We start from the raw sequence: 18,910 nt of genomic DNA, 5'->3' as shown, positions 1-18,910 counted from the left end.
CCTTTGAAGTATTTCTCGTAGTCATCATTACAAATTAATGACACAGACGCACCAGTATCCAATTCCATTTGGATAGATTTACCTTCTACCAGTGGGGTAATCCATATTGGTTGACTGCGTGGTTTGTCAATAACATTGACTTCATGAATAGTTCCCAGAATATCACTTTCATCACTATCAACATTCTCATCTAAGACATGAACTTTTCTACCCTTGATGATTTACTTTATTTATGGATGTTTCTACTCTTGCCTGTCCTTTCACTTCTAGTTGATCCTTGTCTACAGCGATCTCTATGGCAGTATTAAGGGCTATTTTGTCTTCCCTCAGTAAGCGCTTTTGTATTGCATCCATTCGCAAACCACACACCAATCTGTCACGCAAGGCGTCATTTAAATAGTTGCCAAAATCACAGGACTTAGCTAGCCTTCTGAATTCAGCAACATAGCTATTGACAGATTCACCTACGTGTTGGTCTCGTTTGAAGAAACGGAACCTCTCTGCTATTATCAATGGCTTGGGAGACAGATGTTTTTCCAAAATATCCACAACTTGATCAAATGTTTTGTCAGTTGGTCTATCGGGAGAGAGCAGATTTCTAAGAAGAGCATACATCTTTGGACCCATGAGGCTAAGTAAACCTGTCAATTTCTTGGGCTCTAGAATGTCATTAGCAGTAAAGTAATGTTTCAGCTTCTCTATGTACGATTGCCAGTCTTCCAAACTTTCATCAAAGGAATCAATTCTACCAAGCTGCCCAGTCACTACTATTGCTTGTTGCATTGCTTGGGCCTGTGGCTGTTGTGCTACTGGTACTGGATCTGCCATGGTTATGGTTTAAATGCGATTTACAGCTTACTACAAGTGGTTATAACTGACCTGAGACTGTAGGTTACTGTTTTGGTTGCACAGTCACTTTCTTCTTTTGTGGCAAAAAAAATATTTAAGAAATGCCTGAAATTCAGTTCCACTCAGCTCTTGGTTCACTCTGTATCTTTACTCAGTATTTGGTAGTAAAATCCAGCATCCTCGTCGCCAAAATGTGCTGTGTATTTAAAAGAATTGACCAGCAGACTACATAATAATCAATCCAAAAATGGCAGCCATGTACAGAACAGCTTTATTAGCATAATCTAAAAATAGCATGGTTACTAAGTAACGTAGATGGCGCTGTTGTCAAATTAACTTGCATAGTAAAGTAAATTACAAATATATTAGTGGGTAAACAGTCCAAATCACACGAAGCCGACGATGATTTTTTTATAATTTTAATTATTTTTAATTATATATAATTGGGTTATAATGGCGAATGAATGGAAGGGGCGAATAAACTAAAAGTGGGGATGACAGATTCTATGCATATACGCAACACAACATATTCATCAAATTGCTATTAGTAAATAATGTGCTCTCAAAAAGGAATATACCACAAGAAAACAGGAATATACTATAATTAACTTCACGTTCACCCATTATTGCGTAACAGGTCATTAAAATCCCATTAATATATCAGTATTGAGATCCGTAACCAGCACCTTTGAATAGAGTTCGGAAAACAATAATATACTTGATGTGAAACGTGCAATTCTTTTTTAAAGGACGAATTCTGTGGTATGTTTGAGCTCTGTTTCTGACATTTTATTGGCTTATTTACCCACAGACACGCATTGGGGGTGGGGGGCTGCTCACTATCCGTCGCGCAACTTTACTAGGGTCCGCGCAAGCTCCCCTTAAACATTTGGAAATTTAGACTCTCTGAAACGCTATATCCTGCATTTTGAGGGGCAAATTTTGCTGACTCGTATAGAACAGAGTTGTCAACCCTTGTTCTATTTTAGATACGCCGACAACGCTATGCGGCCGGAGATGATTGACCTGAGTCACGTGGTCAGGCAAGAGGCAGGATTTATGTCAAGGTAGAAATAGCTAACAATAAAGTGACGATTCCGTTTCATATTGAACGAAATTGAACACAATAATTACCGTGGAGGAAACGTAAACAATTTTAACGTAGACATGGCCGGAGTCGATTTAGACCCCGAACAAAAACAAACATTGAAGAAATTCTTAAAGCGCGGTGGTCGTCGCGCAGCGCGTGTTCGAATTTCATGTAAATAAACAATTTATTTTACACGCGTTGTATACGTCGCTATGAGTCCCATATTGAACAGGACGCGGCACGACGACTGCCGCCCTTTAAAGAATACCGTGATCCAACTTCTATTATATTATACCAGTGTATCACTGCCATCAATGCATCATTGTGATTGGTTGGGAGACTGTTTTAATTTATGCAAGCCATGGTTAAATAGAGCATAATGTACAGTTATGGTGTTCCAAATAAGGCCCCAGAATATGAATAAAAGTTCAATTCGTAAACAAATAAAGGGAAGGGCATTTAAATATTAGGGAAATTTTGGGGTAATATTGATAGCATGAAGATATTATATACATTTTTTATTTTGGCAGTGGTTAAATAAAAAAAAATTGTACAACCTACAATTTTTGCATGCTATTCTTTGCGACATGTTTTCGTTGTCTGCAACATAGACATGGCCGAGTATCATGTTCGGGAGCTGTCAGAGCAAGATTCTCTTGCAGAAACCGGAGAAATAGTCCAGACGGAAAGAAAGAAACGCTTTGCCAATTTTAATAAAATTTACCTTCACGATTTCGAAACACAGGCTAAAATGCATGCTACCGGCGGCGAAAATTGTCCCGTTGCAGCATTTCAAAATGTATTTGTCCAAATTGCAAAATGCATTGTTTCAGCAGCCCCGTGTAAATCTCAGACTAGTAATTACTAGTCTGAGTGTAAATGTAACACCCACTGACACAGTCTGGTATTCGTGAAAATAAATTGAGATCTATGATGAAAGAGATTTCGATAGCAGCAAATTTGTTGACAATTCATACACATCATTATGTTAGGGCAACTGCGTGCACTACATGTTAGATTCGGCAGGAGTTGAAACCAGACACATTATGTGTTTCGGTCTTACACCAACAAACTCACAAATAATCAGAGTCAAGGAATGTCCAGTATCCTTTCTCGCAGTTTTTGGTATAAAAACAAATCCTCTGATAGAGAAGTGACCGTAGCGATCGAAGCTGATGTTTCCGACAACGGCATCCGTACCCCCAAAAACACCGGCATAGTAGCGTCTGGAGCAACTCCCGCAGAATCTGGCACCGCTTCTATTTCTAATACCCACAATCAAAGTACACAAGCAGCATCTGCTTTGTTCCATAACTGCACCTTTAGTGGACCAATTAATGTCAGCATAACAAACACAAAATAGAAAATTTGACAACGATAATAAGTCCACAGCACATGTTTTCAAAAATGGCGCACAGTGCGCGCTGCCGGTAATTTCTGCTGATGATAATTTATTCACAGCTATTCATATGTAAATTAAGCGTTGAGCTTGTTCAGTTTATTCAATTTCTAATTATTTTCTAGTTTCTTGTGTTGTAGAAATAAACTTCCTTTGATTGTGATGATATCTAAACTTGCTGTTCTGTGCGTTTCTGTGTACTGAGCGCGAGTGTGTGATAAGAAATTAAATACTGGTTCCAGGGCCCATTTCAGTGGCGGATCCGGCAAAATGTATTGGAGCTTTGCTTATGATATACGGAGCGTAAATCGCAGAGAAGCTATGCGTATTATCCAAATGATATGAATTGTCATGCGTTTTATTTGGGGGGGCATGGCCCCCCCTGGCCCCCCTCTGGATTCGCCACTGGCCCATTTTATCTGATCACCGTGTCGACCAGCCGCTGCTCATTACACGTCGTTCGAAAACGACTCTTTCTTATTTTATAAAAAGGCCGAGAGTGTCGAAAATGCTACAGAAATGAAGTTGGTGTAATATAATAGCAATAAACCACTGCCGGAGGCGGGTATACCACGAGATATTGCACAATTCTCTCCATATATGCACGAGCGGCATGACAATGATCTATAATATCACCCTAACTGATGGATACATACAACCCTTCAATCTGTTAATGGTCATAGCGAGTTCGGTTTGGAAAAAAACACCTATCCAATCTAACGCTTGCTGCATGTTTTTTTTTTAAATTGTAGGGGTGAAAGAAAGATATTATTCAAGAAATAGATGTAAGTAAAAGTAACATTATAGCAATGCGTATATTCTATCGTACATGGTGCCAACTATGATCCGTGTATGGGAAACACAAAATATTTATTTGAAAAACAATAGACAAACATACTAACGTAACAAGTCATATACATATCCATGAGAAACAAATATATGGAATTCAATGATTTTCAGCGAAAGCTTAAAAAGCTATCAAATTTTATTTTAACATAACTCTTCAAATTTACAGACAATTTTCAACACGATTGAAGTAAAATGTTCCTTACAACAAATAAACATTAAAAAACGTAAAATACAAAAACTCCGTAAAACATAAGTAGCTGTTCATAAAAGCATGATACTAGGTATTTTTTATACTGTTTCACATGTGATGTGATATTTGAATCATGAATACTCAATGTTATTATTGTCATGAAATTGTTTTTGCGTATCTGTTAATCGACTTAATTAGCTGATTATTAGCGAATTGCTGTGTTATGTCTGTCATCGTTTAGACCTATTTGAAGTTTTGGACGGAACTTGGCTCAGTGATTTGGAACTAATTACGAGATAACCGTCGCTATTCTGACTACTATTTCTGACAGTTGGTATTCGTAGTTATTAATGTAGTGAACGATTAATCAAAATATATGGCGTGTTCAGTACTTAGTGTGATTGGCTTTATGATTGAATGTTACGCCCTAGAGTCTTAATACTGTTTTGTAATTGGTTAGAGTTTTGAAAATGAATAAAGAGAGTTTTGAGTTGGTCTTGGCGAGTACTCCACGATAGACGCAGTCTAAGTCCAGTCCTGGAGAGTCTTGGTTCAGCCTTGCGATAATCTTGGGGATTTTCCCCCAGGGCGCTGTGTCTTATAGAGTGCTCGATTGACCGACTAAGACGAGAGCTGAAACGTATTTCGTTGTGTGTGTCTTATTTGACTGTAAGGTTTAAGTGACTTCCCCGATCCCGTACCTCGAGGGGACGCGATAGAGGGAGAGACGAGATTTCCCCTTGACACGTGTAGAGAACCTAGAGGAGAAGAATTTCCCCCTGATATTATACTCATGGCAATGATACATGATATCAACATACATTCAAAACATTTAGAATTAACTACATATTAAATGTTTCACTAGCCTTGAATTTCAATCATTTAAAATTGTGCCTATAGTTTTAATAACGCACGCATGTAAATAATAATAACATAATTATTTCAGAATTGACATTGGGGTGAGTGCGCAAAAATAATCAATAACTGTACGCAGTCACAGAGGGAAAATGTGATTCGCTGTAATTTTCAAGTTAGGTATTGGTCGGTTTACTTCTATATTGATGGATATCAAGCCGGTTCTCCTTATAGACTCGGTAAATGTTTTCGATAGTCGAGTATGTTTGTAGTGACACCAGAGAAATCCGATCAAATCTGATTGATCATTATAGAATCTTAAGTCAATTCTGGGCTAGTTATCTCAGTAAAATAAAATTATAGAAACAAATCCCTCTATAATTAATAATTTGCCCATGAACTATAAATGAAAAATAATTGTTGTTTCCTTGGCAACCAGATTCTGTTCTTTCCAAAAAATATTATTGGCTGTTGGATAACCACTCCTGAACATTTCATGACAATTCGTATGATTTATCGATAAAAAAAAAATCATTCCCAGAATGTCTGTTCCCTTGGCACACAACTTCCAAAACTCAATGAGTAGTCAATTTGTACACAAAGAAACCTTTTCTAAAAAATCCATGGCAATTCTACGACATAATCAGAGTGAAGTGTGTGTGAATTTCGACGTGGGTTCAATCAAAAATTTTTATTTTTAATATTGGTTTTATTTTGCAACATGACATATTCAAATACAAATAACTCGTTCAATTTCAATAGACATTATATATAACATGTAATTTAGTATTTATTTATTTTAGCTGTACCTTCTTGCAAATGGTAAGTATATATTCCCATTCCAATACGTTGACTTTAAGGGTATGCACAATCCGGTGACCACGTGCCTACAAGTAGGTGACGTCACATAATACCTCGCATACCGTATATTTGGTGTGTTCTATTTGAAAAATGTTGAAATTAACGGATGATCTTTCACTATTTAAATATTTATTACACAGAAACTGCAGAATTGAAAGATGAAGATACTAAATGTTATTATGCTTGTGCTGAATACAAGAATCATTAGAATAAAGTAGTCTAATAAACATGATAAAAATATGCATCAAACTAGTCTGAAAAGATATGGTTGTCAATTATTAGAATGTGAAAAATCGATAATCTTCTTCTTTCAGCCTAGTTATCATCAAAACTAGTATATAAGCTTTCTGTGATTGTCATAATCCGAAAAAGGCATTTTTACCAGCGAATATATTATCTACATAGCGGCATGTTCAGAACAGTGTTTCTAAAAGATTACAATTAAAACATTTAGCACTGATAACCCTCCCCGTCACTTCAACTATGTTCTCTTAGCACGTCATGTCGGATGATGGGTGTATTGCTTTAGAAGCTGTATACCCTTATGCCGTACCAACAAAAATAAGTGTACTCCGCATAATGACAACAGTATGATGGATGGAAGACAACATAGAATAAAACAGGTGACAATGTGTCAAAGAACAATAACATGACAAGTTATTGTCGAATGAATCAGCAGTGGTCTGATCATGTGTTCATAGTTTGGCTTTAGATTGGTTTCTGGGATGGGATACTTAAATTGGAAAGTGTATCTGCTTGTATAGGCAATCTTTCAGTTGGAATTACTTTCAATGTCGCCATAGTGTGACACGGATTTCCGACATAAATAGGGAGTGTCAGCAAAACTAAAAGATTCTAGATCCAGGTTGTGCTTACGTATAACATTTATTTTCTGAGGAACAGGAAAAGCAATACACAAGTGGTTTACATGAAATAAAAACAAAAGCATCGATAACACAATGTTTGAAGGAGTTAAATGTTCGTTGTCATAACAACCACTGATATCGTCTGCCTACAATTTCACACAATCACGTTCATTACATAGTGACATGCACTTTAGCGAAAGTTATATCACGAGTTGAGTAATAAGTGACATTGAATACGGGGTTTGCAGATGAATCATGTATACGTATATCGTTGTTCCATCGACAAGTGCACGCGCATAGCAACGGTGTCTATATTGGTGACGACGACTGCGTTGTATTGTGAAACCATCTGAACCATCACCATGTTGTTCATCATTTACACGTGTTTGTACCTCATTACGTATCTGGTCGTTAACAATAGGTCGAATTGACGGCAAGGTAGCGTGAATTTCAGGCTGACAGTCAGGAGGTAAATGTGAATTCGGTGGACACTGACAGACAGAGCTTGTTTTTAATATAACGAATATCATTAAAGACATCCATGAAACACTTGTTGATCACACCTACAGATTGCTTGAGTATCTGAATATCACACTTCGACTGGCTATTGTCTTTTAGCAACAACGAGAAATCTACGTGACCCATAGTAATAGGCGGTAATTTCGACAAGTATCTAGCAACAAATCATGGTATATTGCTAGGATCGATTTCATGGAACAAAACAATAATATCTTGCACATTGTTAAGTGATTTCTTAGCACCCTGTCGCCTGTCCATCCGCTTCACACAACTCAAGCATGATATCGGTAGAAACTATCGATCGACTTGCATTATCTTTATTCGAGCTAAAACTGGTTAAATCCTGTGAAAATCGAAACACCAGAGCAATATGAACCCATCTACGCGGGTATTTTGAAGCAGAGGCCCAAACATGCGCAGTTCCAAACATATATTTGCATCCACATTTGACTTTTTATTCTGCCATCAAGTTCAACCGAAGCGTATTCCTGTATCCCCCACAGGGTTGCTGCGCCCGCTGGAGGTCCCCTCTTGCAACAACCACTCCCATACACCGCCCTAGGCCCAAAATTAGCAGACCCATACAACATCGAATGATACCAACATGAGTTGCATTACACAGCAACCATAAGTAGCTTGTTTGAGTTGATTCGCACTCCACTTGAGTGCAGAAAACGGCTGAGAATGCTCGCAATAGGAGTAGGATGTTTTCAATATATGTCTGCAATTTTTCGTCAATATGTCCACAGTGATATGTCTGCTGTAGGGGGCACTAAATTTACATTGCGTCCGCAATAGGGGTATGGTTTGCCAATGTGCTGCCAGACCTAGGGGCCTATTATTATTTAGCAAGAATGCACATGGTGTAAGGTTTTAATATAGGGTGACCCCGGGGCGAGCGACAAGCATATTATTTCTAGATTCGAACCCACAGGCCATAAAAAAAAGGGTTAACTGGTATTGCGATGCTCATGATATTCTTCCAATGCACTCAAGAAAAAAAATATCGCGAAATATTCCCGACTTTTGGATGTTAATTTCATTCCATTGATTCGGCGAGGTGATAACTGAAAGCCTAATAATTATTTTCGAATTTATTCTATACATTTTGTAGGAGGCAATGTACGGACTCGAATCTTTACTGCCCAGATAACCGATATAGCAGCTGTTTGTTCAAAATATTTCCTGACCTAGTCGCTCAAACATATCCCGCTGTCATTTAAAGTATCCAGGTGGATTATCGATTGTACTGATTTTTTATTCAAAAACCGTACCGTCAACTCCAACAGCCCATATAAATGCATAATATGAGCCCACACGAAACAATTAAATACGTATCAATGGTTTTAATATTAGGGACTGCTTTTAGAACACAGGGCAAGACTTGTTATTCCGCCATTTACTTGGAGGTGTATCTCAGGAAAGGAAAGCTGCTTAACGAAAATAAATTCTACAATTCGTGCATTCCACGCTCCTGGAAGAAATTTCGAAGTTTTGAAACTTTCTTAGAACGATACTTGCCTCGGTGGTTCATTGAAAAACAACCCCTTGCAGTGCGCTCGCATGCATTTAAACTTTGAAATGATTATGCAAAATGAAATATAGGAACTCAAATGTCAGAATTTTTTTTCGCAAACCAAAAACCACGTCATGGCTATTGTAATGCAAATCCTTATGTGGTGAAGTCACTGTACGTGTGTATGCGTAAAGCATGCAGCGAGCAAACGCCCTCTGTGTGGAGAGTGAGTCGGACTTTGGAGACGTAGTTTGCAGGCTGTTTATCCGGAGTATCACGAAAAGCGACATAACAATACATTTTACCAAACTAATTTAGTGCCACTGGCACAGAATTTATATTTACGGTGATCAGAATAAAAAGTTTTTGTACTTTGAACTGTCAAAAACTATATCACTATTTTTTATGTTTTAAATGTTACCACCGTCCAATTTCGTTGGGGCTCCGTGTTGTTTCCAGGAAAAAACTACAAGGCAGTATCGGAGGGAGAACGAGAGGTATATGCTAGTTGGTCCACCACAAAAAAGGGACCCTAGATTTTTCTACTTTTTTTCATTTGCTATTTACGCTATTTAAATTGAATTTTTCAACACCACTAGTCGACTCTGATGTTCCTTCGGTTTATTTTATTTATATATTTTTAACTGAAAACTGTAAAAAAAAATCGTGGCCTCTTTTGGCAGAAATTTCTAAAACATAGAATAACTTCAACAAGTAAAATTAAAAGCATATATCAAACGGCCAACTAATAAAATATTATAATAATTAATAAAAATTAAATAAAATAGAATAAAAATAATAAAGCAATGAAAGACAAACCCGACAATAAAGTGAAAATAAAAAGGAAACTGAAAAGAATATTGCAAAAACTAGAAATACATATAACTAGAAATATACAAAGACAAGAAATACATATAACTATATATAAATATACAAAGACTAGAAATACATATAACTAGAAATATACAAAGACTAGAAATACATATAACTAGAAATATACAAAGACTAGAAATACATATAACTAGAAATATACAAAGACTAGAAATACATATAACTAGAAATATACAAAGACTAGAAATACATATAACTAGAAATATACAAAGACTAGAAATACATATAACTAGAAATATACAAAGACTAGAAATACATATAACTAGAAATATACAAAGACTAGAAATACATATAACTAGAAATATACAAAGACTAGAAATACATATAACTAGAAATATACAAAGACCAGAAATACATATAACTAGAAATATACAAAGACCAGAAATACATATAACTAGAAATATACAAAGACTAGAAATACATATAACTAGAAATATACAAAAACTAGAAATACATATAACTAGAAATATACAAAAACTAGAAATACATATAACTAGAAATATACAAAAACTAGAAATACATATAACTAGAAATATACAAAGACCAGAAATACATATAACTAGAAATATACAAAGACCAGAAATACATATAACTAGAAATATACAAAGACTAGAAATACATATAACTAGAAATATACAAAGACTAGAAATACATATAACTAGAAATATACAAAGACTAGAAATACATATAACTAGAAATATACAAAGACTAGAAATACATATAACTAGAAATATACAAAGACTAGAAATACATATAACTAGAAATATACAAAGACTAGAAATACATATAACTAGAAATATACAAAGACTAGAAATACATACAACTAGAAATATACAAAGACAAGAAATACATATAACTGTATATAAATATACAAAGACAAGAAATACATATAACTAGAAATATACAAAGACAAGAAATACATATAACTAGAAATATGCAAAGACTAGAAATACATATAACTAGAAATATACAAAGACTAGAAATACATATAACTAGAAATATACAAAGACTAGAAATACATATAACTAGAAATATACAAAGACTAGAAATACATATAACTAGAAATATACAAAGACTAGAAATACATATAACTAGAAATATACAAAGACTAGAAAGACATATAACTAGAAATATACAAAGACTAGAAATACATATAACTAGAAATATACAAAGACCAGAAATACCTATAACTAGAAATATATATAGCTAGAAATATACAAAGACCGGAAATACATACAACTAGAAATATACAAAGACTAGAAATACATATAACTAGAAATATACAAAGACTAGAAATACATATAACTAGAAATATACAAAGACTAGAAAGACATATAACTAGAAATATACAAAGACTAGAAATACATATAACTAGAAATATACAAAGACTAGAAATACATATAACTAGAAATATACAAAGACTAGAAATACATATAACTAGAAATATACAAAGACTAGAAATACATATAACTAGAAATATACAAAGACTAGAAATACATATAACTAGAAATATACAAAGACTAGAAATACATATAACTAGAAATATACAAAGACCAGAAATACATATAACTAGAAATATACAAAGACCAGAAATACATATAACTAGAAATATACAAAGACTAGAAATACATATAACTAGAAATATACAAAAACTAGAAATACATATAACTAGAAATATACAAAAACTAGAAATACATATAACTAGAAATATACAAAAACTAGAAATACATATAACTAGAAATATACAAAGACCAGAAATACATATAACTAGAAATATACAAAGACCAGAAATACATATAACTAGAAATATACAAAGACTAGAAATACATATAACTAGAAATATACAAAGACTAGAAATACATATAACTAGAAATATACAAAGACTAGAAATACATATAACTAGAAATATACAAAGACTAGAAATACATATAACTAGAAATATACAAAGACTAGAAATACATATAACTAGAAATATACAAAGACTAGAAATACATATAACTAGAAATATACAAAGACTAGAAATACATACAACTAGAAATATACAAAGACAAGAAATACATATAACTGTATATAAATATACAAAGACAAGAAATACATATAACTAGAAATATACAAAGACAAGAAATACATATAACTAGAAATATGCAAAGACTAGAAATACATATAACTAGAAATATACAAAGACTAGAAATACATATAACTAGAAATATACAAAGACTAGAAATACATATAACTAGAAATATACAAAGACTAGAAATACATATAACTAGAAATATACAAAGACTAGAAATACATATAACTAGAAATATACAAAGACTAGAAAGACATATAACTAGAAATATACAAAGACTAGAAATACATATAACTAGAAATATACAAAGACCAGAAATACCTATAACTAGAAATATATATAGCTAGAAATATACAAAGACCGGAAATACATACAACTAGAAATATACAAAGACTAGAAATACATATAACTAGAAATATACAAAGACTAGAAATACATATAACTAGAAATATACAAAGACTAGAAAGACATATAACTAGAAATATACAAAGACTAGAAATACATATAACTAGAAATATACAAAGACCAGAAATACCTATAACTAGAAATATATATAGCTAGAAATATACAAAGACCAGAAATACATACAACTAGAAATATACAAAGACTAGAATTACATATAACTAGAAATATACAAGGACTAATATATAAAATTTGAGCATAATCAGTCAAAGCAGAGATTGGGCTCTAGAAGCGCATTCATTCAAACAAAATGTCCGCCAGTCAGCCATTTTGAATCCGATCTGAAAAATAAAATGACGTGCATCAGGAACCCCTACTCTCTAATGTATGTACCAAGTTTGAATAACATCCATCCATAAACGCCAAGATCCAGTTCTGGAATGCCAGAAATGCTTGATTTTTGATGATTTTTAAAGCACAAATGGCTGCAATTTGGCCATTTTGGATCAGATAGTCAAAGCAATATATCTATGTCATGATTTATAATGAATATATAAAATTTGATCAAAGCATGGCAGATATATGGCACTAGAACTGGATTCATTCATTCAGTCGGCCATTTTGAATCTTATCTAAAAAAACAAAATGACATGCATTAAGATTCCATAATGCCCAACCTATGTACCAAGTTGGAACAAAATCCATATGTAGACAGCCGGGAAATGCTTAATTTTGATTTTTCAGTGCAAAAATGCCCGCCATTCGGCCATCTTGAACCAGATCGTGAAACAAATTGATGTGCATATGTATAATATTATGTATGCTGTATGATTGTGATTGGTCCAGGCATGTCTAAGATACAGATCCGGACGCACGCACGCACGCACGCAAAGAGGTCAATCCATAAGTCCCTGTTTTCGGACTGCGTCCGATCTGGAACTAACAAAAGTAGCACCCTATGTATGAAACCAAAGATTGCAGGTGAAAGATAGTTTTGACTAAAAATATTAAAAACTCTACAGCTAGTTTAATAACATACCCAATTAGAATCCTTTTACACATTTATTATTTTTCTAAATTAATGAGGTCACAATTCCCCCAACAAGTGGTACATATTATTTACAAAAGGACAACTTGATATAAAGATCTTGAATAAGGAAATGGCTTTATCTCCCTCCCTATGTGCTAATGTTTCCCAGAGGTGATATACACACTAACAAATATGTGAGCATATTGTTAATAACCTTACTAAAACATGTTTGTACAAGCAATCTGTTTATATCATGTTAATATGGATTTCTAATTTTCCTTCAATTAGATTGAATACAGTCTAAATATTTGACAGTATATATTTTATATTTAATGATTTCCGCAGATTGATTTACGGAAACTGAAATTATGATATAAAGCCAAATTCATCTGAAGTGTGGTGCACATAATTGATTTGTTATTTAGACTGCGTGTCTAAAAACTACTCAATAGAACATCAACTGAATGTTTGCAACTACCGTGCAGTAAAAACTACTCAATAGAACATCAACTGAATGGTTGCAACTACCGTGCAGTAAAAACTACTCAATAGAACATCAACTGAATGTTTGCAACTACCGTGCAGTAAAAACTACTCAATAGAACATCAACTGAATGGTTGCAACTACCGTGCAGTAAAAACTACTCAATAGAACATCAACTGAATGGTTGCAACTACCGTGCAGTAAAAACTACTCAATAGAACATCAACTGAATGGTTGCAACTACCGTGCAGTAAAAACTACTCAATAGAACATCAACTGAATGGTTGCAACTACCGTGCAGTAAAAACTACTCAATAGAACATCAACTGAATGGTTGCAACTACCGTGCAGTAAAAACTACTCAATAGAACATCAACTGAATGTTTGCAACTACCGTGCAGTAAAAACTACTCAATAGAACATCAACTGAATGTTTGCAACTACCGTGCAGTAAAAACTACTCAATAGAACATCAACTGAATGTTTGCAACTACCGTGCAGTAAAAACTACTCAATAGAACATCAACTGAATGGTTGCAACTACCGTGCAGTAAAAACTACTCAATAGAACATCAACTGAATGGTTGCAACTACCGTGCAGTAAAAACTACTCAATAGAACATCAACTGAATGGTTGCAACTACCGTGCAGTAAAAACTACTCAATAGAACATCAACTGAATGGTTGCAACTACCGTGCAGTAAAAACTACTCAATAGAACATCAACTGAATGTTTGCAACTACCGTGCAGTAAAAACTACTCAATAGAACATCAACTGAATGTTTGCAACTACCGTGCAGTAAAAACTACTCAATAGAACATCAACTGAATGTTTGCAACTACCGTGCAGTAAAAACTACTCAATAGAACATCAACTGAATGGTTGCAACTACCGTGCAGTAAAAACTACTCAATAGAACATCAACTGAATGGTTGCAACTACCGTGCAGTAAAAACTACTCAATAGAACATCAACTGAATGGTTGCAACTACCGTGCAGTAAAAACTACTCAATAGAACATCAACTGAATGGTTGCAACTACCGTGCAGTAAAAACTACTCAATAGAACATCAACTGAATGGTTGCAACTACCGTGCAGTAAAAACTACTCAATAGAACATCAACTGAATGTTTGCAACTACCGTGCAGTAAAAACTACTCAATAGAACATCAACTGAATGTTTGCAACTACCGTGCAGTAAAAACTACTCAATAGAACATCAACTGAATGGTTGCAACTACCGTGCAGTAAAAACTACTCAATAGAACATCAACTGAATGGTTGCAACTACCGTGCAGTAAAAACTACTCAATAGAACATCAACTGAATGGTTGCAACTACCGTGCAGTAAAAACTACTCAATAGAACATCAACTGAATGTTTGCAACTACCGTGCAGTAAAAACTACTCAATAGAACATCAACTGAATGTTTGCAACTACCGTGCAGTAAAAACTACTCAATAGAACATCAACTGAATGTTTGCAACTACCGTGCAGTAAAAACTACTCAATAGAACATCAACTGAATGGTTGCAACTACCGTGCAGTAAAAACTACTCAATAGAACATCAACTGAATGGTTGCAACTACCGTGCAGTAAAAACTACTCAATAGAACATCAACTGAATGGTTGCAACTACCGTGCAGTAAAAACTACTCAATAGAACATCAACTGAATGGTTGCAACTACCGTGCAGTAAAACCGAACTCAGGCACTAAATAGAAATGATTATACATATTCTTTTTGTTTTGCAATGCTTTCAATACTGTTGAGGTTTTAACTTTTCATTCGTATTTTATTCACAAAGTTTCCATGGTCTGACAAAATTTATCCTAATCATAATTCCTGCCAGTGCACCGACCAAGGTGCACATTTAAGAGACGATACAAATGTTGCTTCAGTTTGTATACGGTGTATCCTGCCGCATTTCCAGAACAAAATACAGTGTATTAGAGGATTTTCCAGTGTATCCAGATTTTCTGGTGATTTAAATTTACATTTGTAGTATATTTTTTTTCTTCTAAATTCCGGACATTGAATGTCACTGTTGTCTCTCCTGACTTTTTCTTGTAAGTGCTAGTGCTGACACATAGCGACAGCATTGCCACAGAAGTCATTTCCTGTGTGGCCATCTCCCTATCAAATGGCAATTTTAATGCGCTATCCTGGCGCCAACCAGGCCCGGTGGAATACAAGCAAGACGCATTCGTTAGTGAATGAATCTCGGCCTGTGGAATTGGCCTGCCCATTGAGTCTGTGGCACACTCATCCAGGGTAGGGGTTGATGTTCAGCCTAAGGAAGGATTTGAACCCGGGTCTACCGATCCTGAGTCTTATGCGACAACCACTTTGCTACCAGAGACCGGTTGTAATATACTTGGTTCCTGGGTAAAACATACAATAACGCTACACTTGATATTATATTAACCTGCCCTCGTGCAGTCGGGCTGATTTTAATGAAAGATGTGAAATGGTACTCACTCATAATTTTATACTTTATTTTAGCATATTTGATCACGTTGAATTCTAAAATTTTGCATCTAAAGATCAAAAAGCATTAATATTTGGGAAGCTCGCATGATGTGCTCACACATGCAGTAGTTATTTTGAATTAAAAAACACAATTCAACTGCACCTACAAGAGCAACATAACCCTTAGCTTGTACCCATGTAATGCTGCTTGCTGCTTTGATACAATTGTAATAAAAAAGATACAACCCATTATTATAATAGCAAATGTGTAAATATACAATTTCTAAGCAAATGAAAAGTCCAAATGACGATTATTCAACCATAATTGTCTTTATAGAGAACAAAATTTACTCTGAAATAATTTGTTAAAAAATCAATATACTTCTCAGATGGAAAGATAAGCAAATAATGGCAATGGGTTAAAATCTAGAATTAAATAAAAGAGCAACTTTTCGGAATAATTGTTTAATACTAGAAAATATGATGTAAAAAGTATATTACCTGCTGCCCCATCATCTGTATCCTTGTCCGGTGGATCGCCTGGTGATCCCGGTGGATCGGCTGGTGATTCCGGTGGATCGTCTAGTGATCCCGGCTGATCTATTAATAAATCCGGCAGATCATCTTGTGATCCACCGGATTCGGCTTTGAATCCACCGGAAGCAACTGGAGACCCAACGGAATCATCTGCCGATCGGGTTCTGATCCACCACTCGCACTTGCTTGGCGAATCTGTCGGTGAGTATGCCTGCAAGATATATAAGCTCATTATAACTACTACAACATTTCATTTTTGTGAATCAAGGTATAATAAACAACAAGTAAAAATTCAGAAAGAATACAAACTACACCGTTCGATTTTCTCCATAAATGTAAATTAAATAAATTCTAGATATCTATATTAGTTTGTGTATTTTTTTCTTTATTGCGAAATAAAAAAAAATATTAATACAAAAAAAAATAATAGTTTGTGTATAACAACATGTTGAAATAGTAGATAAGTATAAGCTCACCACCATTTCCTATTACATAAACTATGCGCATGCGCACTTCTTTGTGGCTAAATTGGTAATCAGTTTAAGTGTGGTGTGTCATCTACTCTACACTGGGAATGTGCACAGTTAATACACTAGGAACAATATTATGAACAATACGAATCAGTTTTATTTAATTTGTTTTAAAAATATACTGTGGAAACTGGTTATATTAACATTATTTCATAATTTGTCTTTTGTCTTTGTCTTCATGCTTTTTGGGTGTAGTTTTAACATCTGTATATAGTGCAATGATTTGGCCTATGCCTCTGCTTTATTACCAATTGTTAAGCCTAATCAGTCTATATTATATAATTCAACTGCGGAAAAATACTAAGAAAAGGCATTGAAACCATGGAAACAGTGCAAAGATGATTTGTGATCTGCAATTTCTGAGTAATGAACAAAGAATAAAGAAATGGAATGTTTCTAGAAAGGCGCCATAATTTAAATCTTTATTAACGCGAGCGCGAATTCCAGAAAAGACTTGATACACGGTTAGTAACCGCGCTTGATATTACTTTATGGGTTGAAAGACCTAAAAAATAAAAGAGCATCAATATAATCAATGCTCGTAATAACCGAAGAACACTGAAGCTATGACGGATATGCAGGAAATGCGGCTGATCTGCACTGGCTCGGAAGATGAATTCTGATTGGCTAAAAAAACAAAAAAACGTGTGGTGTTGAATGCACGTTCATTGTCAGTATTGTTATGCAAATTCAAACTAGCTAATCATTTACAACCTTCCGAGCCAGTGCAGATTAGCCCCAATTGTTGGTTCACAGAAATAAACGTAAACACGATTTATATTCGTGACTGAAAAATCAACCAATGAGTGCCATTTATTTAAATACATGCAAATATATTCTATTTCAAAATAAAAACGTTGGAAGTCATTACCTACTAGAACTAGAACGGTGAGTACAGGTTTATTTTATGTCATTCACAGTACATTTCCTGTGCCACCAGGCATTACATAGCTTGAGTTTTACCCTCTGTATGTGGCCTTTAAAATTGCATATCCATGGGTTTTTTAAAAAAAATTGACGTATCAAATGACTATTCCATGTTTGAGACTTGCATTTAACTCCTGATCTGGTGAATTCTCTCAATTTGGAAATAATAAGGTACACTTTTGTTAAATAATACTTTTACTAAAAGAGCATTTTATGTTGTTCGTATCGTCGCAGTCTCTCTGATATGTCATGTAGATTTGAAAGGCCGCTCACTGATGATCCAGTTGCAGTAACACATAACTGGGATTAATCATTAAATAAACTTCCTGTCCACATTTTGATAGATGTTTTCATTTTACATTGTGATTGCTTGTTACCTCGACTTGTTATATTGCTTGCATCATCATGAACGCGTACATGTTGATTAGCATTTTTTCTTTATACAAATACTGTCCGTGATGTGGTCGCGGAGGAGGGGAAGGCTTTCAGGACGAGGTGAAGAGAGTCTAACATTCACTTGTATCAAAGGTTTATTCCCAGCAACCACAGGAGATGCATGTTTAGTGA

At 34.6% G+C, this 18,910-nt stretch overlaps 1 protein-coding gene across 1 annotated transcript; it reads right to left on the bottom strand.

Annotated features, from left to right (window-relative positions):
• Positions 1-207: 207 nt before the first annotated feature.
• Positions 208-828, bottom strand: LOC144348016 (uncharacterized). The gene has a single exon (XM_078007520.2). The coding sequence runs from the start codon at positions 826-828 to the stop codon at positions 208-210; it is 621 nt and encodes a 206-aa protein (XP_077863646.2).
• Positions 829-18,910: the final 18,082 nt, after the last annotated feature.

This window comes from Saccoglossus kowalevskii, chromosome 12 (genome assembly GCF_978046115.1).
Source record: "Saccoglossus kowalevskii chromosome 12, keSacKowa6.1, whole genome shotgun sequence".
Taxonomy (NCBI): domain Eukaryota; kingdom Metazoa; phylum Hemichordata; class Enteropneusta; family Harrimaniidae; genus Saccoglossus; species Saccoglossus kowalevskii.
Note: the sequence above shows the minus strand (reverse complement) of the source record. Positions and strands in the feature narration are given on the sequence as shown.

Excerpts from the sequence above, each read along its gene's own strand:
- LOC144348016 (XM_078007520.2), bottom strand. The coding sequence starts at position 828 with ATGGCAGATCCAGTACCAGTAGCACAACAGCCACAGGCCCAAGCAATG.